Below are 23,422 nucleotides of genomic sequence, written 5' to 3'. Positions count from 1 at the left end.
TGGGTCTGTGTTATGTTCCTGGTTACAGCATTCACCATGGGTCTGTGTTATGTTCCTGGTTACAGCATTCATCATGGGTCTGTGTTATGTTCCTGGTTACATCATTCATCATGGGTCTGTGCTATGTTCCTGGTTACAGCATTCATCATGGGTCTGTGTTATGTTCCTGGTTACAGCATTCATCATGGGTCTGTGTTATGTTGCTGGTTACAGCATTCATCATGGGTCTGTGTTATGTTCCTGGTTACAGCATTCATCATGGGTCTGTGTTATGTTCCTGGTTACAGCATTCACCATGGGTCTGTGTTATGTTCCTGGTTACAGCATTCACCATGGGTCTGTGTTATGTTCCTGGTTACATCATTCATCATGGGTCTGTGTTATGTTCCTGGTTACAGCATTCCTCATGGGTCTGTGTTATGTTCCTGGTTACATCATTCATCATGGGTCTGTGTTATGTTCCTGGTTACATCATTCCTCATGGGTCTGTGTTATGTTCCTGGTTACAGCATTCATCATGGGTCTGTGTTATGTTCCTGGTTACAGCATTCACCATGGGTCTGTGTTATGTTCCTGGTTACAGCATTCATCATGGGTCTGTGTTATGTTCCTGGTTACAGCATTCATCTTGGGTCTGTGTTATGTTCCTGGTTACAGCATTCATTATGGGTCTGTGTTATGTTCCTGATTACAGCATTCATCATTGGTCTGTGTTATGTTCCTGGTTACAGCATTCACCATGGGTCTGTGTTATGTTCCTGATTACAGCATTCACCATGCGTCTGTGTTATGTTCCTGGTTACAGCATTCACCATGGGTCTGTGTTATGTTCCTGGTTACAGCATTCACCATGGGTCTGTGTTATGTTCCTGATTACAGCATTCACCATGCGTCTGTGTTATGTTCCTGGTTACAGCATTCACCATGGGTCTGTGTTATGTTCCTGGTTACAGCATTCACCATGGGTCTGTGTTATGTTCCTGGTTACAGCATTCATCATGGGTCTGTTATGTTCCTGGTTACAGCATTCACCATGCGTCTGTGTTATGTTCCTGGTTACAGCATTCCTCATGGGTCTGTGTTATGTTCCTGGTTACAGCATTCCTCATGGGTCTGTGTTATGTTCCTGGTTACAGCATTCACCATGGGTCTGTGTTATGTTCCTGGTTACAGCATTCACCATGGGTCTGTGTTATGTTCCTGGTTACAGCATTCACCATGGGTCTGTGTTATGTTCCTGGTTACAGCATTCACCATGCGTCTGTGTTATGTTCCTGGTTACAGCATTCCTCATGGGTCTGTGTTATGTTCCTGGTTACAGCATTCCTCATGGGTCTGTGTTATGTTCCTGGTTACAGCATTCACCATGGGTCTGTGTTATGTTCCTGGTTACAGCATTCACCATGGGTCTGTGTTACGTTCCTGGTTACATCATTCCTCATGGGTCTGTGTTATGTTCCTGGTTACAGCATTCACCATGGGTCTGTGTTATGTTCCTGGTTACATCATTCATCATGGGTCTGTGTTATGTTCCTGGTTACATCATTCATCATGGGTCTGTGTTATGTTCCTGGTTACAGCATTCCTCATGGGTCTATGTTATGTTCCTGGTTACAGCATTCACCATGGGTCTGTGTTATCATCCTGGTTACAGCATTCACCATGGGTCTGTGTTATGTTCCTGGTTACAGCATTCATCATGGGTCTGTTATGTTCCTGGTTACAGCATTCATCATGGGTCTGTTATGTTCCTGGTTACATCATTCATCATGGGTCTGTGTTATGTTCCTGGTTACAGCATTCATCATGGGTCTGTGTTATGTTCCTGGTTACAGCATTCCTCATGGGTCTGTGTTATGTTCCTGACTACAGCATTCATCATGGGTCTGTGTTATGTTCCCTTGGAGCTCATACAGAAATGGAAGCATCATAAAACAAAGAGACGTTCAGTCAGGTTTAAACCTGACACTGTCCCAGGATGTACCCGGGCTGGTGCCTGTGGTTTCTTGCCCAAAGGCAGATTGCAAGGTGGTTGAATACAGAAGCATGTCTCTGCCCTCTAGCATTCAGAGGTTTACAATGTCAGGGCAGAGAGGGGGACAGGTTACTGTACCCCAGCCAAGCTTTTCTTCTTTTTACATTGTAGTCATTTAGCAGATGCTCTCATCCAGAGCGTTAAGTACCTTGCTCAAGGGCACATTGACAGGTGTTTCACCTAGTCAGCTTGGGGATTCAAACTAGCGACCTTTCAGTTACTGGCATAATGCTCTTAACCACTAGGCTACCTGCCTTCAATTTACTGTAATCTGTGTCTGTCTAATTAAAATGATGCTCAGGCTACTGTAGAGGGACTATCAGATCTGTGATTCCCCTGGAGCCCCAACACCCCAGTGGCACAGGGATCACAATAACACACCATTTACAGTACATATACTGTACATGGGACAGAACAGACACTTTGCAAGGAATCATATTGTACATGTTAAAAAGGGTACTTCAAACACACTGTACACTTGGTGGGTTCATATGCCAGTCATGAACTGTATGCATTACAGACTTGGTACTGTACACACAAGTCATAGACTAAACACATCACAGAGTGGTGAGCACCCCACACACTCTCCACATGTAACTTAGACACACCACACACTCACAGCAGAATGAGCTCCTGACATTCTCTACATATGCAAGTGATATAATGTGCACATTATAGACTGTAGGGTCTTAAATCATGCAAGACATTTATAGATAAAAGAGAGGAAAGGTCATCTTATTGACATGGTAATTACTCCTATTAGTTATTACTGACCCAGGGACACTAGTGCTGCCTTTTCCAACGGCCAATGGTCAATGCTGCCCTCTGGTGGCCAAATGAAATGGTTCTTGATCATTTATGAATGGAAGCCATAAAACTGCTTGTATTCAAATACATTCTGTAATTGTTTCTTTGAAGGAAATTCTTGTGTTAATAAAAAAATTGGCAAATGTCCTCCAGGCTCTTGAGAGTTGGCATAACGCTAATATTATGGAGATAGGTACCGTGGAGAGACAGGTGAGAGTTGGCATAACGCTAATATTATGGAGATAGATACCGTGGAGAGACAGGTGAGAGTTGGCATAACGCTAATATTATGGAGATAGGTACCGTGGAGAGACAGGTGAGAGTTGGCATAACGCTAATATTATGGAGATAGGTACCGTGGAGAGACAGGTGAGAGTTGGCATAACGCTAATATTATGGAGATAGGTACCGTGGAGAGACAGGTGAGAGTTGGCATAATGCTAATATTATGGAGATAGGTACCGTGGAGAGACAGGTGAGAGTTGGCATAACGCTAATATTATGGAGATAGGTACCGTGGAGAGACAGGTGAGAGTTGGCATAACGCTAATATTATGGAGATAGGTACCGTGGAGAGACAGGTGCTGGAAGGAGCAAACAAGAAAGGCCTTTTACTGTACTTGTGGACATGACAATAAAAACTAGAAACATGAAACTTTGAGAGCTTGGGTGATCTGTTCTAACTCCTTGCATGAGGACTTGTTTCTATGTGGAACTAATGCGTTATTCTCTTGTTTCCTCAGGGCATCTGGCACTGTGTACACAGCCATTGACATTGCTACTGGCCAGGAGGTAAACTAACTTGACTACCACAGTCACTTCAGAAAATCATCCACATCTTACGTCTATCTGTCACCCTACTGATAGCCTTCTCTTCTGGCACATTAACTGTGTAATGTATCAGAGCACTGAAGACACCGTGTTGTGTCCTGTTTATGGTTGTTCCTCTGTCAGGTGGCCATCAAGCAGATGAACCTCCAACAGCAGCCTAAGAAGGAGCTGATCATCAACGAGATCCTGGTTATGAGGGAAAACAAAAACCCCAACATAGTCAACTACCTGGACAGGTGAGGCTCACACACTTACTGTGGTTGCTGATGGGGAGAACCACACGTATAACAGCTACTGTAAATATGACCATCTCATGCAATGACTATACTTCATCTCTCTCTCCTCTGTCTGTAGTTACCTGGTAGGGACTAGTATACTTCATCTCTCTCTCCTCTGTCTGTAGTTACCTGGTAGGGACTAGTATACTTCATCTCTCTCTCCTCTGTCTGTAGTTACCTGGTAGGGACTAGTATACTTCGTCTCTCTCTCCTCTGTCTGTAGTTACCTGGTAGGGACTAGTATACTTCATCTCTCTCTCCTCTGTCTGTAGTTACCTGGTAGGGACTAGTATACTTCATCTCTCTCTCCTCTGTCTGTAGTTACCTGGTAGGGACTAGTATACTTCGTCTCTCTCTCCTCTGTCTGTAGTTACCTGGTAGGGACTAGTATACTTCATCTCTCTCTCCTCTGTCTGTAGTTACCTGGTAGGGACTAGTATACTTCATCTCTCTCTCCTCTGTCTGTAGTTACCTGGTAGGGACTAGTATACTTCGTCTCTCTCTCCTCTGTCTGTAGTTACCTGGTAGGGACTAGTATACTTCGTCTCTCTCTCCTCTGTCTGTAGTTACCTGGTAGGGACTAGTATACTCCATCTCTCTCTCCTCTGTCTGTAGTTACCTGGTAGGGACTAGTATACTTCATCTCTCTCTCCTCTGTCTGTAGTTACCTGGTAGGGACTAGTATACTTCTTCTCTCTCTCCTCTGTCTGTAGTTACCTGGTAGGGACTAGTATACTTCATCTCTCTCTCCTCTGTCTGTAGTTACCTGGTAGGGACTAGTATACTTCATCTCTCTCTCCTCTGTCTGTAGTTACCTGGTAGGGACTAGTATACTTCGTCTCTCTCTCCTCTGTCTGTAGTTACCTGGTAGGGACTAGTATACTTCATCTCTCTCTCCTCTGTCTGTAGTTACCTGGTAGGGACTAGTATACTTCATCTCTCTCTCCTCTGTCTGTAGTTACCTGGTAGGGACTAGTATACTTCATCTCTCTCTCCTCTGTCTGTAGTTACCTGGTAGGGACTAGTATACTCCATCTCTCTCTCCTCTGTCTGTAGTTACCTGGTAGGGACTAGTATACTTCATCTCTCTCTCCTCTGTCTGTAGTTACCTGGTAGGGACTAGTATACTTCTTCTCTCTCTCCTCTGTCTGTAGTTACCTGGTAGGGACTAGTATACTTCATCTCTCTCTCCTCTGTCTATAGTTACCTGGTAGGGACTAGTATACTTCATCTCTCTCTCCTCTGTCTGTAGTTACCTGGTAGGGACTAGTATACTTCGTCTCTCTCTCCTCTGTCTGTAGTTACCTGGTAGGGACTAGTATACTTCATCTCTCTCTCCTCTGTCTGTAGTTACCTGGTAGGGACTAGTATACTTCATCTCTCTCTCCTCTGTCTGTAGTTACCTGGTAGGGACTAGTATACTTCATCTCTCTCTCCTCTGTCTGTAGTTACCTGGTAGGGACTAGTATACTTCATCTCTCTCTCCTCTGTCTGTAGTTACCTGGTAGGGACTAGTATACTTCATCTCTCTCTCCTCTGTCTGTAGTTACCTGGTAGGGACTAGTATACTTCATCTCTCTCTCCTCTGTCTGTAGTTACCTGGTAGGGACTAGTATACTTCATCTCTGTCTCCTCTGTCTGTAGTTACCTGGTAGGGACTAGTATACTTCATCTCTCTCTCCTCTGTCTGTAGTTACCTGGTAGGGACTAGTATACTTCATCTCTCTCTCCTCTGTCTGTAGTTACCTGGTAGGGACTAGTATACTTCATCTCTCTCTCCTCTGTCTGTAGTTACCTGGTAGGGACTAGTATACTTCATCTCTCTCTCCTCTGTCTGTAGTTACCTGGTAGGGACTAGTATACTTCATCTCTCTCTCCTCTGTCTGTAGTTACCTGGTAGGGACTAGTATACTTCATCTCTCTCTCCTCTGTCTGTAGTTACCTGGTAGGGACTAGTATACTTCATCTCTCTCTCCTCTGTCTGTAGTTACCTGGTAGGGACTAGTATACTTCATCTCTCTCTCCTCTGTCTGTAGTTACCTGGTAGGGACTAGTATACTTCATCTCTCTCTCCTCTGTCTGTAGTTACCTGGTAGGGACTAGTATACTTCATCTCTCTCTCCTCTGTCTGTAGTTACCTGGTAGGGACTAGTATACTTCATCTCTCTCTCCTCTGTCTGTAGTTACCTGGTAGGGACTAGTATACTTCATCTCTCTCTCCTCTGTCTGTAGTTACCTGGTAGGGACTAGTATACTTCATCTCTCTCTCCTCTGTCTGTAGTTACCTGGTAGGGACTAGTATACTTCATCTCTCTCTCCTCTGTCTGTAGTTACCTGGTAGGGACTAGTATACTTCGTCTCTCTCTCCTCTGTCTGTAGTTACCTGGTAGGGACTAGTATACTTCGTCTCTCTCTCCTCTGTCTGTAGTTACCTGGTAGGGACTAGTATACTTCGTCTCTCTCTCCTCTGTCTGTAGTTACCTGGTAGGGACTAGTATACTTCGTCTCTCTCTCCTCTGTCTGTAGTTACCTGGTAGGGACTAGTATACTTCGTCTCTCTCTCCTCTGTCTGTAGTTACCTGGTAGGGACTAGTATACTTCATCTCTCTCTCCTCTGTCTGTAGTTACCTGGTAGGGACTAGTATACTTCGTCTCTCTCTCCTCTGTCTGTAGTTACCTGGTAGGGACTAGTATACTTCATCTCTCTCTCCTCTGTCTGTAGTTACCTGGTAGGGACTAGTATACTTCGTCTCTCTCTCCTCTGTCTGTAGTTACCTGGTAGGGACTAGTATACTTCGTCTCTCTCTCCTCTGTCTGTAGTTACCTGGTAGGGACTAGTATACTTCATCTCTCTCTCCTCTGTCTGTAGTTACCTGGTAGGGACTAGTATACTTCGTCTCTCTCTCCTCTGTCTGTAGTTACCTGGTAGGGACTAGTATACTTCATCTCTCTCTCCTCTGTCTGTAGTTACCTGGTAGGGACTAGTATACTTCGTCTCTCTCTCCTCTGTCTGTAGTTACCTGGTAGGGACTAGTATACTTCATCTCTCTCTCCTCTGTCTGTAGTTACCTGGTAGGGACTAGTATACTTCATCTCTCTCTCCTCTGTCTGTAGTTACCTGGTAGGGACTAGTATACTTCATCTCTCTCTCCTCTGTCTGTAGTTACCTGGTAGGGACTAGTATACTTCGTCTCTCTCTCCTCTGTCTGTAGTTACCTGGTAGGGACTAGTATACTTCGTCTCTCTCTCCTCTGTCTGTAGTTACCTGGTAGGGACTAGTATACTTCATCTCTCTCTCCTCTGTCTGTAGTTACCTGGTAGGGACTAGTATACTTCGTCTCTCTCTCCTCTGTCTGTAGTTACCTGGTAGGGACTAGTATACTTCGTCTCTCTCTCCTCTGTCTGTAGTTACCTGGTAGGGACTAGTATACTTCATCTCTTTCTCCTCTGTCTGTAGTTACCTGGTAGGGTATAGTATACTTCGTCTCTCTCTCCTCTGTCTGTAGTTACCTGGTAGGGACTAGTATACTTCATCTCTCTCTCCTCTGTCTGTAGTTACCTGGTAGGGACTAGTATACTTCATCTCTCTCTCCTCTGTCTGTAGTTACCTGGTAGGGACTAGTATACTTCGTCTCTCTCTCCTCTGTCTGTAGTTACCTGGTAGGGACTAGTATACTTCATCTCTCTCTCCTCTGTCTGTAGTTACCTGGTAGGGACTAGTATACTTCGTCTCTCTCTCCTCTGTCTGTAGTTACCTGGTAGGGACTAGTATACTTCGTCTCTCTCTCCTCTGTCTGTAGTTACCTGGTAGGGACTAGTATACTTCATCTCTCTCTCCTCTGTCTGTAGTTACCTGGTAGGGACTAGTATACTTCGTCTCTCTCTCCTCTGTCTGTAGTTACCTGGTAGGGACTAGTATACTTCATCTCTCTCTCCTCTGTCTGTAGTTACCTGGTAGGGACTAGTATACTTCATCTCTCTCTCCTCTGTCTGTAGTTACCTGGTAGGGACTAGTACACTTCATCTCTCTCTCCTCTGTCTGTAGTTACCTGGTAGGGACTAGTATACTTCATCTCTCTCTCCTCTGTCTGTAGTTACCTGGTAGGGACTAGTACACTTCATCTCTCTCTCCTCTGTCTGTAGTTACCTGGTAGGGACTAGTATACTTCATCTCTCTCTCCTCTGTCTGTAGTTACCTGGTAGGGACTAGTATACTTCATCTCTCTCTCCTCTGTCTGTAGTTACCTGGTAGGGACTAGTATACTTCATCTCTCTCTCCTCTGTCTGTAGTTACCTGGTAGGGACTAGTATACTTCATCTCTCTCTCCTCTGTCTGTAGTTACCTGGTAGGGACTAGTATACTTCATCTCTCTCTCCTCTGTCTGTAGTTACCTGGTAGGGACTAGTATACTTCATCTCTCTCTCCTCTGTCTGTAGTTACCTGGTAGGGACTAGTATACTTCGTCTCTCTCTCCTCTGTCTGTAGTTACCTGGTAGGGACTAGTATACTTCATCTCTCTCTCCTCTGTCTGTAGTTACCTGGTAGGGACTAGTATACTTCATCTCTCTCTCCTCTGTCTGTAGTTACCTGGTAGGGACTAGTATACTTCATCTCTCTCTCCTCTGTCTGTAGTTACCTGGTAGGGACTAGTATACTTCATCTCTCTCTCCTCTGTCTGTAGTTACCTGGTAGGGACTAGTATACTTCATCTCTCTCTCCTCTGTCTGTAGTTACCTGGTAGGGACTAGTATACTTCATCTCTCTCTCCTCTGTCTGTAGTTACCTGGTAGGGACTAGTATACTTCATCTCTCTCTCCTCTGTCTGTAGTTACCTGGTAGGGACTAGTATACTTCGTCTCTCTCTCCTCTGTCTGTAGTTACCTGGTAGGGACTAGTATACTTCGTCTCTCTCTCCTCTGTCTGTAGTTACCTGGTAGGGACTAGTATACTTCATCTCTCTCTCCTCTGTCTGTAGTTACCTGGTAGGGACTAGTATACTTCGTCTCTCTCTCCTCTGTCTGTAGTTACCTGGTAGGGACTAGTATACTTCATCTCTCTCTCCTCTGTCTGTAGTTACCTGGTAGGGACTAGTATACTTCATCTCTCTCTCCTCTGTCTGTAGTTACCTGGTAGGGACTAGTATACTTCATCTCTCTCTCCTCTGTCTGTAGTTACCTGGTAGGGACTAGTATACTTCATCTCTCTCTCCTCTGTCTGTAGTTACCTGGTAGGGACTAGTATACTTCATCTCTCTCTCCTCTGTCTGTAGTTACCTGGTAGGGACTAGTATACTTCATCTCTCTCTCCTCTGTCTGTAGTTACCTGGTAGGGACTAGTATACTTCATCTCTCTCTCCTCTGTCTGTAGTTACCTGGTAGGGACTAGTATACTTCATCTCTCTCTCCTCTGTCTGTAGTTACCTGGTAGGGACTAGTATACTTCATCTCTCTCTCCTCTGTCTGTAGTTACCTGGTAGGGACTAGTATACTTCATCTCTCTCTCCTCTGTCTGTAGTTACCTGGTAGGGACTAGTATACTTCATCTCTCTCTCCTCTGTCTGTAGTTACCTGGTAGGGACTAGTATACTTCATCTCTCTCTCCTCTGTCTGTAGTTACCTGGTAGGGACTAGTATACTTCATCTCTCTCTCCTCTGTCTGTAGTTACCTGGTAGGGACTAGTATACTTCATCTCTCTCTCCTCTGTCTGTAGTTACCTGGTAGGGACTAGTATACTTCATCTCTCTCTCCTCTGTCTGTAGTTACCTGGTAGGGACTAGTATACTTCATCTCTCTCTCCTCTGTCTGTAGTTACCTGGTAGGGACTAGTATACTTCATCTCTCTCTCCTCTGTCTGTAGTTACCTGGTAGGGACTAGTATACTTCGTCTCTCTCTCCTCTGTCTGTAGTTACCTGGTAGGGACTAGTATACTTCGTCTCTCTCTCCTCTGTCTGTAGTTACCTGGTAGGGACTAGTATACTTCGTCTCTCTCTCCTCTGTCTGTAGTTACCTGGTAGGGACTAGTATACTTCGTCTCTCTCTCCTCTGTCTGTAGTTACCTGGTAGGGACTAGTATACTTCGTCTCTCTCTCCTCTGTCTGTAGTTACCTGGTAGGGACTAGTATACTTCGTCTCTCTCTCCTCTGTCTGTAGTTACCTGGTAGGGACTAGTATACTTCGTCTCTCTCTCCTCTGTCTGTAGTTACCTGGTAGGGACTAGTATACTTCGTCTCTCTCTCCTCTGTCTGTAGTTACCTGGTAGGGACTAGTATACTTCGTCTCTCTCTCCTCTGTCTGTAGTTACCTGGTAGGGACTAGTATACTTCGTCTCTCTCTCCTCTGTCTGTAGTTACCTGGTAGGGACTAGTATACTTCGTCTCTCTCTCCTCTGTCTGTAGTTACCTGGTAGGGACTAGTATACTTCGTCTCTCTCTCCTCTGTCTGTAGTTACCTGGTAGGGACTAGTATACTTCGTCTCTCTCTCCTCTGTCTGTAGTTACCTGGTAGGGACTAGTATACTTCATCTCTCTCTCCTCTGTCTGTAGTTACCTGGTAGGGACTAGTATACTTCATCTCTCTCTCCTCTGTCTGTAGTTACCTGGTAGGGACTAGTATACTTCATCTCTCTCTCCTCTGTCTGTAGTTACCTGGTAGGGACTAGTATACTTCATCTCTCTCTCCTCTGTCTGTAGTTACCTGGTAGGGACTAGTATACTTCATCTCTCTCTCCTCTGTCTGTAGTTACCTGGTAGGGACTAGTATACTTCATCTCTCTCTCCTCTGTCTGTAGTTACCTGGTAGGGACTAGTATACTTCATCTCTCTCTCCTCTGTCTGTAGTTACCTGGTAGGGACTAGTATACTTCGTCTCTCTCTCCTCTGTCTGTAGTTACCTGGTAGGGACTAGTATACTTCGTCTCTCTCTCCTCTGTCTGTAGTTACCTGGTAGGGACTAGTATACTTCATCTCTCTCTCCTCTGTCTGTAGTTACCTGGTAGGGACTAGTATACTTCGTCTCTCTCTCCTCTGTCTGTAGTTACCTGGTAGGGACTAGTATACTTCGTCTCTCTCTCCTCTGTCTGTAGTTACCTGGTAGGGACTAGTATACTTCGTCTCTCTCTCCTCTGTCTGTAGTTACCTGGTAGGGACTAGTATACTGCATCTCTCTCTCCTCTGTCTGTAGTTACCTGGTAGGGACTAGTATACTTCGTCTCTCTCTCCTCTGTCTGTAGTTACCTGGTAGGGACTAGTATACTTCATCTCTCTCTCCTCTGTCTGTAGTTACCTGGTAGGGACTAGTATACTTCATCTCTCTCTCCTCTGTCTGTAGTTACCTGGTAGGGACTAGTATACTTCATCTCTCTCTCCTCTGTCTGTAGTTACCTGGTAGGGACTAGTATACTTCGTCTCTCTCTCCTCTGTCTGTAGTTACCTGGTAGGGACTAGTATACTTCATCTCTCTCTCCTCTGTCTGTAGTTACCTGGTAGGGACTAGTATACTTCATCTCTCTCTCCTCTGTCTGTAGTTACCTGGTAGGGACTAGTATACTTCGTCTCTCTCTCCTCTGTCTGTAGTTACCTGGTAGGGACTAGTATACTTCATCTCTCTCTCCTCTGTCTGTAGTTACCTGGTAGGGACTAGTATACTTCGTCTCTCTCTCCTCTGTCTGTAGTTACCTGGTAGGGACTAGTATACTTCGTCTCTCTCTCCTCTGTCTGTAGTTACCTGGTAGGGACTAGTATACTTCGTCTCTCTCTCCTCTGTCTGTAGTTACCTGGTAGGGACTAGTATACTTCGTCTCTCTCTCCTCTGTCTGTAGTTACCTGGTAGGGACTAGTATACTTCGTCTCTCTCTCCTCTGTCTGTAGTTACCTGGTAGGGACTAGTATACTTCATCTCTCTCTCCTCTGTCTGTAGTTACCTGGTAGGGACTAGTATACTTCATCTCTCTCTCCTCTGTCTGTAGTTACCTGGTAGGGACTAGTATACTTCATCTCTCTCTCCTCTGTCTGTAGTTACCTGGTAGGGACTAGTATACTTCGTCTCTCTCTCCTCTGTCTGTAGTTACCTGGTAGGGACTAGTATACTTCGTCTCTCTCTCCTCTGTCTGTAGTTACCTGGTAGGGACTAGTATACTTCGTCTCTCTCTCCTCTGTCTGTAGTTACCTGGTAGGGACTAGTATACTTCATCTCTCTCTCCTCTGTCTGTAGTTACCTGGTAGGGACTAGTATACTTCGTCTCTCTCTCCTCTGTCTGTAGTTACCTGGTAGGGACTAGTATACTTCGTCTCTCTCTCCTCTGTCTGTAGTTACCTGGTAGGGACTAGTATACTTCATCTCTCTCTCCTCTGTCTGTAGTTACCTGGTAGGGACTAGTATACTTCATCTCTCTCTCCTCTGTCTGTAGTTACCTGGTAGGGACTAGTATACTTCATCTCTCTCTCCTCTGTCTGTAGTTACCTGGTAGGGACTAGTATACTTCGTCTCTCTCTCCTCTGTCTGTAGTTACCTGGTAGGGACTAGTATACTTCATCTCTCTCTCCTCTGTCTGTAGTTACCTGGTAGGGACTAGTATACTTCATCTCTCTCTCCTCTGTCTGTAGTTACCTGGTAGGGACTAGTATACTTCATCTCTCTCTCCTCTGTCTGTAGTTACCTGGTAGGGACTAGTATACTTCATCTCTCTCTCCTCTGTCTGTAGTTACCTGGTAGGGACTAGTATACTTCGTCTCTCTCTCCTCTGTCTGTAGTTACCTGGTAGGGACTAGTATACTTCGTCTCTCTCTCCTCTGTCTGTAGTTACCTGGTAGGGACTAGTATACTTCATCTCTCTCTCCTCTGTCTGTAGTTACCTGGTAGGGACTAGTATACTTCGTCTCTCTCTCCTCTGTCTGTAGTTACCTGGTAGGGACTAGTATACTTCGTCTCTCTCTCCTCTGTCTGTAGTTACCTGGTAGGGACTAGTATACTTCATCTCTCTCTCCTCTGTCTGTAGTTACCTGGTAGGGACTAGTATACTTCATCTCTCTCTCCTCTGTCTGTAGTTACCTGGTAGGGACTAGTATACTTCATCTCTCTCTCCTCTGTCTGTAGTTACCTGGTAGGGACTAGTATACTTCGTCTCTCTCTCCTCTGTCTGTAGTTACCTGGTAGGGACTAGTATACTTCATCTCTCTCTCCTCTGTCTGTAGTTACCTGGTAGGGACTAGTATACTTCATCTCTCTCTCCTCTGTCTGTAGTTACCTGGTAGGGACTAGTATACTTCATCTCTCTCTCCTCTGTCTGTAGTTACCTGGTAGGGACTAGTATACTTCATCTCTCTCTCCTCTGTCTGTAGTTACCTGGTAGGGACTAGTATACTTCATCTCTCTCTCCTCTGTCTGTAGTTACCTGGTAGGGACTAGTATACTTCATCTCTCTCTCCTCTGTCTGTAGTTACCTGGTAGGGACTAGTATACTTCATCTCTCTCTCCTCTGTCTGTAGTTACCTGGTAGGGACTAGTATACTTCATCTCTCTCTCCTCTGTCTGTAGTTACCTGGTAGGGACTAGTATACTTCATCTCTCTCTCCTCTGTCTGTAGTTACCTGGTAGGGACTAGTATACTTCGTCTCTCTCTCCTCTGTCTGTAGTTACCTGGTAGGGACTAGTATACTTCATCTCTCTCTCCTCTGTCTGTAGTTACCTGGTAGGGACTAGTATACTTCGTCTCTCTCTCCTCTGTCTGTAGTTACCTGGTAGGGACTAGTATACTTCGTCTCTCTCTCCTCTGTCTGTAGTTACCTGGTAGGGACTAGTATACTTCATCTCTCTCTCCTCTGTCTGTAGTTACCTGGTAGGGACTAGTATACTTCATCTCTCTCTCCTCTGTCTGTAGTTACCTGGTAGGGACTAGTATACTTCATCTCTCTCTCCTCTGTCTGTAGTTACCTGGTAGGGACTAGTATACTTCATCTCTCTCTCCTCTGTCTGTAGTTACCTGGTAGGGACTAGTATACTTCATCTCTCTCTCCTCTGTCTGTAGTTACCTGGTAGGGACTAGTATACTTCGTCTCTCTCTCCTCTGTCTGTAGTTACCTGGTAGGGACTAGTATACTTCGTCTCTCTCTCCTCTGTCTGTAGTTACCTGGTAGGGACTAGTATACTTCATCTCTCTCTCCTCTGTCTGTAGTTACCTGGTAGGGACTAGTATACTTCGTCTCTCTCTCCTCTGTCTGTAGTTACCTGGTAGGGACTAGTATACTTCGTCTCTCTCTCCTCTGTCTGTAGTTACCTGGTAGGGACTAGTATACTTCGTCTCTCTCTCCTCTGTCTGTAGTTACCTGGTAGGGACTAGTATACTTCGTCTCTCTCTCCTCTGTCTGTAGTTACCTGGTAGGGACTAGTATACTTCATCTCTCTCTCCTCTGTCTGTAGTTACCTGGTAGGGACTAGTATACTTCGTCTCTCTCTCCTCTGTCTGTAGTTACCTGGTAGGGACTAGTATACTTCGTCTCTCTCTCCTCTGTCTGTAGTTACCTGGTAGGGACTAGTATACTTCGTCTCTCTCTCCTCTGTCTGTAGTTACCTGGTAGGGACTAGTATACTTCATCTCTCTCTCCTCTGTCTGTAGTTACCTGGTAGGGACTAGTATACTTCATCTCTCTCTCCTCTGTCTGTAGTTACCTGGTAGGGACTAGTATACTTCATCTCTCTCTCCTCTGTCTGTAGTTACCTGGTAGGGACTAGTATACTTCATCTCTCTCTCCTCTGTCTGTAGTTACCTGGTAGGGACTAGTATACTTCATCTCTCTCTCCTCTGTCTGTAGTTACCTGGTAGGGACTAGTATACTTCATCTCTCTCTCCTCTGTCTGTAGTTACCTGGTAGGGACTAGTATACTTCATCTCTCTCTCCTCTGTCTGTAGTTACCTGGTAGGGACTAGTATACTTCATCTCTCTCTCCTCTGTCTGTAGTTACCTGGTAGGGACTAGTATACTTCGTCTCTCTCTCCTCTGTCTGTAGTTACCTGGTAGGGACTAGTATACTTCATCTCTCTCTCCTCTGTCTGTAGTTACCTGGTAGGGACTAGTATACTTCGTCTCTCTCTCCTCTGTCTGTAGTTACCTGGTAGGGACTAGTATACTTCATCTCTCTCTCCTCTGTCTGTAGTTACCTGGTATGGACTAGTATACTTCGTCTCTCTCTCCTCTGTCTGTAGTTACCTGGTAGGGACTAGTATACTTCGTCTCTCTCTCCTCTGTCTGTAGTTACCTGGTAGGGACTAGTATACTTCATCTCTCTCTCCTCTGTCTGTAGTTACCTGGTAGGGACTAGTATACTTCGTCTCTCTCTCCTCTGTCTGTAGTTACCTGGTAGGGACTAGTATACTTCATCTCTCTCTCCTCTGTCTGTAGTTACCTGGTAGGGACTAGTAAACTTCATCTCTCTCTCCTCTGTCTGTAGTTACCTGGTAGGGACTAGTATACTTCGTCTCTCTCTCCTCTGTCTGTAGTTACCTGGTAGGGACTAGTATACTTCATCTCTCTCTCCTCTGTCTGTAGTTACCTGGTAGGGACTAGTATACTTCGTCTCTCTCTCCTCTGTCTGTAGTTACCTGGTAGGGACTAGTATACTTCATCTCTCTCTCCTCTGTCTGTAGTTACCTGGTAGGGACTAGTATACTTCATCTCTCTCTCCTCTGTCTGTAGTTACCTGGTAGGGACTAGTATACTTCATCTCTCTCTCCTCTGTCTGTAGTTACCTGGTAGGGACTAGTATACTTCGTCTCTCTCTCCTCTGTCTGTAGTTACCTGGTAGGGACTAGTATACTTCGTCTCTCTCTCCTCTGTCTGTAGTTACCTGGTAGGGACTAGTATACTTCGTCTCTCTCTCCTCTGTCTGTAGTTACCTGGTAGGGACTAGTATACTTCGTCTCTCTCTCCTCTGTCTGTAGTTACCTGGTAGGGACTAGTATACTTCGTCTCTCTCTCCTCTGTCTGTAGTTACCTGGTAGGGACTAGTATACTTCGTCTCTCTCTCCTCTGTCTCTAGTTACCTGGTAGGGACTAGTATACTTCGTCTCTCTCTCCTCTGTCTGTAGTTACCTGGTAGGGACTAGTATACTTCGTCTCTCTCTCCTCTGTCTGTAGTTACCTGGTAGGGACTAGTATACTTCATCTCTCTCTCCTCTGTCTGTAGTTACCTGGTAGGGACTAGTATACTTCGTCTCTCTCTCCTCTGTCTGTAGTTACCTGGTAGGGACTAGTATACTTCATCTCTCTCTCCTCTGTCTGTAGTTACCTGGTAGGGACTAGTATACTTCATCTCTCTCTCCTCTGTCTGTAGTTACCTGGTAGGGACTAGTATACTTCATCTCTCTCTCCTCTGTCTGTAGTTACCTGGTAGGGACTAGTATACTTCATCTCTCTCTCCTCTGTCTGTAGTTACCTGGTAGGGACTAGTATACTTCATCTCTTTCTCCTCTGTCTGTAGTTACCTGGTAGGGACTAGTATACTTCATCTCTCTCTCCTCTGTCTGTAGTTACCTGGTAGGGACTAGTATACTTCATCTCTCTCTCCTCTGTCTGTAGTTACCTGGTAGGGACTAGTATACTTCATCTCTCTCTCCTCTGTCTGTAATTACCTGGTAGGGACTAGTATACTTCATCTCTCTCTCCTCTGTCTGTAGTTACCTGGTAGGGACTAGTATACTTCGTCTCTCTCTCCTCTGTCTGTAGTTACCTGGTAGGGACTAGTATACTTCGTCTCTCTCTCCTCTGTCTGTAGTTACCTGGTAGGGACTAGTATACTTCGTCTCTCTCTCCTCTGTCTGTAGTTACCTGGTAGGGACTAGTATACTTCATCTCTCTCTCCTCTGTCTGTAGTTACCTGGTAGGGACTAGTATACTTCATCTCTCTCTCCTCTGTCTGTAGTTACCTGGTAGGGACTAGTATACTTCATCTCTCTCTCCTCTGTCTGTAGTTACCTGGTAGGGACTAGTATACTTCATCTCTCTCTCCTCTGTCTGTAGTTACCTGGTAGGGACTAGTATACTTCGTCTCTCTCTCCTCTGTCTGTAGTTACCTGGTAGGGACTAGTATACTTCGTCTCTCTCTCCTCTGTCTGTAGTTACCTGGTTATTGACTAGTATACTTCGTCTCTCTCTCCTCTGTCTGTAGTTACCTGGTAGGGACTAGTATACTTCATCTCTCTCTCCTCTGTCTGTAGTTACCTGGTAGGGACTAGTATACTTCATCTCTCTCTCCTCTGTCTGTAGTTACCTGGTAGGGACTAGTATACTTCATCTCTCTCTCCTCTGTCTGTAGTTACCTGGTAGGGACTAGTATACTTCATCTCTCTCTCCTCTGTCTGTAGTTACCTGGTAGGGACTAGTATACTTCATCTCTCTCTCCTCTGTCTGTAGTTACCTGGTAGGGACTAGTATACTTCGTCTCTCTCTCCTCTGTCTGTAGTTACCTGGTAGGGACTAGTATACTTCATCTCTCTCTCCTCTGTCTGTAGTTACCTGGTAGGGACTAGTATACTTCATCTCTCTCTCCTCTGTCTGTAGTTACCTGGTAGGGACTAGTATACTTCATCTCTCTCTCCTCTGTCTGTAGTTACCTGGTAGGGACTAGTATACTTCATCTCTCTCTCCTCTGTCTGTAGTTACCTGGTAGGGACTAGTATACTTCGTCTCTCTCTCCTCTGTGTGTAGTTACCTGGTAGGGACTAGTATACTTCATCTCTCTCTCCTCTGTCTGTAGTTACCTGGTAGGGACTAGTATACTTCATCTCTCTCTCCTCTGTCTGTAGTTACCTGGTAGGGACTAGTATACTTCATCTCTCTCTCCTCTGTCTGTAGTTACCTGGTAGGGACTAGTATACTTCGTCTCTCTCTCCTCTGTCTGTAGTTACCTGGTAGGGACTAGTATACTTCGTCTCTCTCTCCTCTGTCTGTAGTTACCTGGTAGGGACTAGTATACTTCGTCTCTCTCTCCTCTGTCTGTAGTTACCTGGTAGGGACTAGTATACTTCATCTCTCTCTCCTCTGTCTGTAGTTACCTGGTAGGGACTAGTATACTTCATCTCTCTCTCCTCTGTCTGTAGTTACCTGGTAGGGACTAGTATACTTCATCTCTCTCTCCTCTGTCTGTAGTTACCTGGTAGGGACTAGTATACTTCGTCTCTCTCTCCTCTGTCTGTAGTTACCTGGTAGGGACTAGTATACTTCGTCTCTCTCTCCTCTGTCTGTAGTTACCTGGTAGGGACTAGTATACTTCATCTCTCTCTCCTCTGTCTGTAGTTACCTGGTAGGGACTAGTATACTTCATCTCTCTCTCCTCTGTCTGTAGTTACCTGGTAGGGACTAGTATACTTCATCTCTCTCTCCTCTGTCTGTAGTTACCTGGTAGGGACTAGTATACTTCATCTCTCTCTCCTCTGTCTGTAGTTACCTGGTAGGGACTAGTATACTTCATCTCTCTCTCCTCTGTCTGTAGTTACCTGGTAGGGACTAGTATACTTCATCTCTCTCTCCTCTGTCTGTAGTTACCTGGTAGGGACTAGTATACTTCGTCTCTCTCTCCTCTGTCTGTAGTTACCTGGTAGGGACTAGTATACTTCGTCTCTCTCTCCTCTGTCTGTAGTTACCTGGTAGGGACTAGTATACTTCGTCTCTCTCTCCTCTGTCTGTAGTTACCTGGTAGGGACTAGTATACTTCGTCTCTCTATCCTCTGTCTGTAGTTACCTGGTAGGGACTAGTATACTTCGTCTCTCTCTCCTCTGTCTGTAGTTACCTGGTAGGGACTAGTATACTTCGTCTCTCTCTCCTCTGTCTGTAGTTACCTGGTAGGGACTAGTATACTTCATCTCTCTCTCCTCTGTCTGTAGTTACCTGGTAGGGACTAGTATACTTCGTCTCTCTCTCCTCTGTCTGTAGTTACCTGGTAGGGACTAGTATACTTCATCTCTCTCTCCTCTGTCTGTAGTTACCTGGTAGGGACTAGTATACTTCATCTCTCTCTCCTCTGTCTGTAGTTACCTGGTAGGGACTAGTATACTTCATCTCTCTCTCCTCTGTCTGTAGTTACCTGGTAGGGACTAGTATACTTCGTCTCTCTCTCCTCTGTCTGTAGTTACCTGGTAGGGACTAGTATACTTCGTCTCTCTCTCCTCTGTCTGTAGTTACCTGGTAGGGACTAGTATACTTCATCTCTCTCTCCTCTGTCTGTAGTTACCTGGTAGGGACTAGTATACTTCGTCTCTCTCTCCTCTGTCTGTAGTTACCTGGTAGGGACTAGTATACTTCGTCTCTCTCTCCTCTGTCTGTAGTTACCTGGTAGGGACTAGTATACTTCGTCTCTCTCTCCTCTGTCTGTAGTTACCTGGTATGGACTAGTATACTTCTTCTCTCTCTCCTCTGTCTGTAGTTACCTGGTAGGGACTAGTATACTTCATCTCTCTCTCCTCTGTCTGTAGTTACCTGGTAGGGACTAGTATACTTCATCTCTCTCTCCTCTGTCTGTAGTTACCTGGTAGGGACTAGTATACTTCGTCTCTCTCTCCTCTGTCTGTAGTTACCTGGTAGGGACTAGTATACTTCATCTCTCTCTCCTCTGTCTGTAGTTACCTGGTAGGGACTAGTATACTTCATCTCTCTCTCCTCTGTCTGTAGTTACCTGGTAGGGACTAGTATACTTCATCTCTCTCTCCTCTGTCTGTAGTTACCTGGTAGGGACTAGTATACTTCATCTCTCTCTCCTCTGTCTGTAGTTACCTGGTAGGGACTAGTATACTTCATCTCTCTCTCCTCTGTCTGTAGTTACCTGGTAGGGACTAGTATACTTCATCTCTCTCTCCTCTGTCTGTAGTTACCTGGTAGGGACTAGTATACTTCATCTCTCTCTCCTCTGTCTGTAGTTACCTGGTAGGGACTAGTATACTTCATCTCTCTCTCCTCTGTCTGTAATTACCTGGTAGGGACTAGTATACTTCATCTCTCTCTCCTCTGTCTGTAGTTACCTGGTAGGGACTAGTATACTTCGTCTCTCTCTCCTCTGTCTGTAGTTACCTGGTAGGGACTAGTATACTTCGTCTCTCTCTCCTCTGTCTGTAGTTACCTGGTAGGGACTAGTATACTTCGTCTCTCTCTCCTCTGTCTGTAGTTACCTGGTAGGGACTAGTATACTTCATCTCTCTCTCCTCTGTCTGTAGTTACCTGGTAGGGACTAGTATACTTCATCTCTCTCTCCTCTGTCTGTAGTTACCTGGTAGGGACTAGTATACTTCATCTCTCTCTCCTCTGTCTGTAGTTACCTGGTAGGGACTAGTATACTTCATCTCTCTCTCCTCTGTCTGTAGTTACCTGGTAGGGACTAGTATACTTCGTCTCTCTCTCCTCTGTCTGTAGTTACCTGGTAGGGACTAGTATACTTCGTCTCTCTCTCCTCTGTCTGTAGTTACCTGGTAGGGACTAGTATACTTCGTCTCTCTCTCCTCTGTCTGTAGTTACCTGGTAGGGACTAGTATACTTCATCTCTCTCTCCTCTGTCTGTAGTTACCTGGTAGGGACTAGTATACTTCATCTCTCTCTCCTCTGTCTGTAGTTACCTGGTAGGGACTAGTATACTTCATCTCTCTCTCCTCTGTCTGTAGTTACCTGGTAGGGACTAGTATACTTCATCTCTCTCTCCTCTGTCTGTAGTTACCTGGTAGGGACTAGTATACTTCGTCTCTCTCTCCTCTGTCTGTAGTTACCTGGTAGGGACTAGTATACTTCATCTCTCTCTCCTCTGTCTGTAGTTACCTGGTAGGGACTAGTATACTTCATCTCTCTCTCCTCTGTCTGTAGTTACCTGGTAGGGACTAGTATACTTCATCTCTCTCTCCTCTGTCTGTAGTTACCTGGTAGGGACTAGTATACTTCATCTCTCTCTCCTCTGTCTGTAGTTACCTGGTAGGGACTAGTATACTTCATCTCTCTCTCCTCTGTCTGTAGTTACCTGGTAGGGACTAGTATACTTCATCTCTCTCTCCTCTGTCTGTAGTTACCTGGTAGGGACTAGTATACTTCATCTCTCTCTCCTCTGTCTGTAGTTACCTGGTAGGGACTAGTATACTTCATCTCTCTCTCCTCTGTCTGTAGTTACCTGGTAGGGGATGAGCTATGGGTGGTGATGGAATACCTGGCTGGAGGTTCACTGACTGACGTGGTGACTGAGACCTGCATGGACGAGGGCCAGATCGCTGCAGTCTGCAGAGAAGTAAGACATTTAATGAGCCCTACATTAGACATTTAATGAGCCCAACATTAGACATTTTATGAGCCCTACATTAGACATTTTATGAGCCCTATATTAAACATTTTATGAGCCCTATATTAAACATTTTATGAGCCCTACATTAGACATTTTATGAGCCCTACATTATACATTTAATGAGCCCAACATTAGACATTTTATGAGCCCTATATTAGACATTTTATGAGCCCTACATTAGACATTTAATGAGCCCTACATTAGACATTTTATGAGCCCTATATTAAACATTTTATCAGCCCTACATTAGACATTTTATGAGCTCTACATTAGACATTTTATGAGCCCTACATTAGACATTTTATGAGCCCAAGCCCAAAAAAGCCAAAATAATTGTGGCGTTATCCAGTACATAGCCTGTATGATATATAGGCTACTGCACATTATTTACGACAGAAAAACATAAAAGCCCATAGATGTAGCTAGCTATACTCAGCAAAAAAAGAAACGTCCTTTTTTCAGGACCCTGTCTTTCAAAGATAATTAGTGAAAATCCAAATAACTTCACAGATCTTCATTGTAAAGGGTTTAAACACTGTTTCCCATGCTTGTTCAATGAACCATGAACAATTAATGAACATGCACCTGTGGAACGGTCGTTAAGACACTAACAGCTTACAGATGGTAGGCAATTAAGGTCACAGTTATGAAAACTTAGGACACCAAAGAGGCCTTTCTACTGACTCTGAAAAACTCCAAAAGAAAGATGCCCAGGGTCCCTGCTCATCTGCGTGAACGTGCCTTAGGCATGCTGCAAGGTGGCATGAGGACTGCAATGTGGCCAGGGCAATAAATTGAAATGTCCGTACTGTGAGACGCCTAAGACAGCGCTACAGGGAGACAGGACGGACAGCAGATCGACCTTGCAGTGGCAGACCATGTGTAACAACACCTGCACAGGATCGGTACATCCAAACATCACACCTGTGAGACAGGTACAGGATGGCAACAACAACTGCCCGAGTTACACCAGGAACGCACAATCCCTCCATCAGTGCTCAGACTGTCCGCAATAGGCTGAGAGAGGCTGAACTGAGGGCTTGTAGGCCTGTTGCAAGGCAGGTCCTCACCAGACATCCCCGGCAACAACGTCGACTATGGGCACAAACCCGCCGTCGCTGGACCAGGCAGGACTGGTAAAAAGTGCTCTTCACTGACGAGTCACGGTTTTGTCTCAGCAGGGACGGATTTGCGTTTATCGTCGAAGGACTGAGCGTTACACAGAGGCCTGTACTCTGGAGCGGGATCGATTTGGAGGTGGAGGGTCCGTCATGGTCTGGGGAGGTGTGTCACAGCATCATCGGACTGAGCTTGTTGTCATTGCAGGCAATCTCAATGCTGTGCGTTACAGGGAAGACATCCTCCTCCCTCATGTGGTACCCTTCCTGCAGGCTCATCCTGACATGACCCTCCAGCATGACAATGTCACCAGCCATACTGCTCGTTCTGTGCGTGATTTCCTGCAAGACAGGAATGTCAGTGTTCTGCCATGGCCAGTGAAGAGCCTGGATCTCAATCCCATTGAGCACGTCTGTGACCTGTTGGATCGGAGGGTGAGGGCTAGAGCCATTCCCCCCAGAAAGGTCCGGGAACTTGCAGGTGCCTTGGTGGAAGAGTGGGGTAACATCTCACAGCAAGAACTGGCAAATCTGGTGCAGTCCATGAGGAGGAGATGCACTGCAGTACTTAATGCAGCTAGTGGCCACACCAGATACTGACTGTTACTTTTGATTTTGACCCCCCCTTTGTTCAGGGACACATTATTCCATTTCTGTTAGTCACATGTCTGTGGAACATGTCCAGTTTATGTCTCCGTTGTTGAATCACATGTTAAGTTTGCTGAAAATGAACGCAGTTGACAGTGAGAGGACGTTTCTTTTTTTGCTGAGTTTATATGCTCCTGGGTAAATGAATGAAACTAGATCCAGTAGGCTTATCTTTTTGAGTCTGGACTATTACTGTACTGTATTGTATTATACTGTATTATATAAACTGGAATTACGCACATCAGTCAAACCATGATAAAGCAGAAGAGAACATGTGATTCTGGGTCTGCACATGCGGCCTACAAAGTTACAAGTATAGGCTAGCGAATTTGATTTTAATTTTGAAATATAATAGGGCCTATTTGTATAATTAGTAGACTGACGCATATACAGTTGAAGTCAGA

At 45.2% G+C, this 23,422-nt stretch overlaps 1 protein-coding gene across 1 annotated transcript in view; it reads left to right on the top strand.

Moving 5' to 3' along the window:
* LOC120021523 (serine/threonine-protein kinase PAK 3-like) overlaps positions 1–23,422 on the top strand; it is an 86,043-nt gene that overhangs the window by 50,845 nt on the left and 11,776 nt on the right. The window contains exons 9-11 of the mRNA XM_038965314.1: positions 3,586–3,634; positions 3,797–3,909; positions 21,081–21,198. Coding sequence (XP_038821242.1) covers positions 3,586–3,634; positions 3,797–3,909; positions 21,081–21,198 — 280 coding nt within the window. The remainder of the gene's footprint in view (positions 1–3,585; positions 3,635–3,796; positions 3,910–21,080; positions 21,199–23,422) is intronic.

The sequence above is a fragment of the Salvelinus namaycush genome, chromosome 26 (genome assembly GCF_016432855.1).
Source record: "Salvelinus namaycush isolate Seneca chromosome 26, SaNama_1.0, whole genome shotgun sequence".
NCBI lineage: Eukaryota > Metazoa > Chordata > Actinopteri > Salmoniformes > Salmonidae > Salvelinus > Salvelinus namaycush.
The sequence above is the reverse complement of the archived record's forward strand: the minus strand, read 5'-3'. Positions and strand labels throughout refer to the sequence as shown.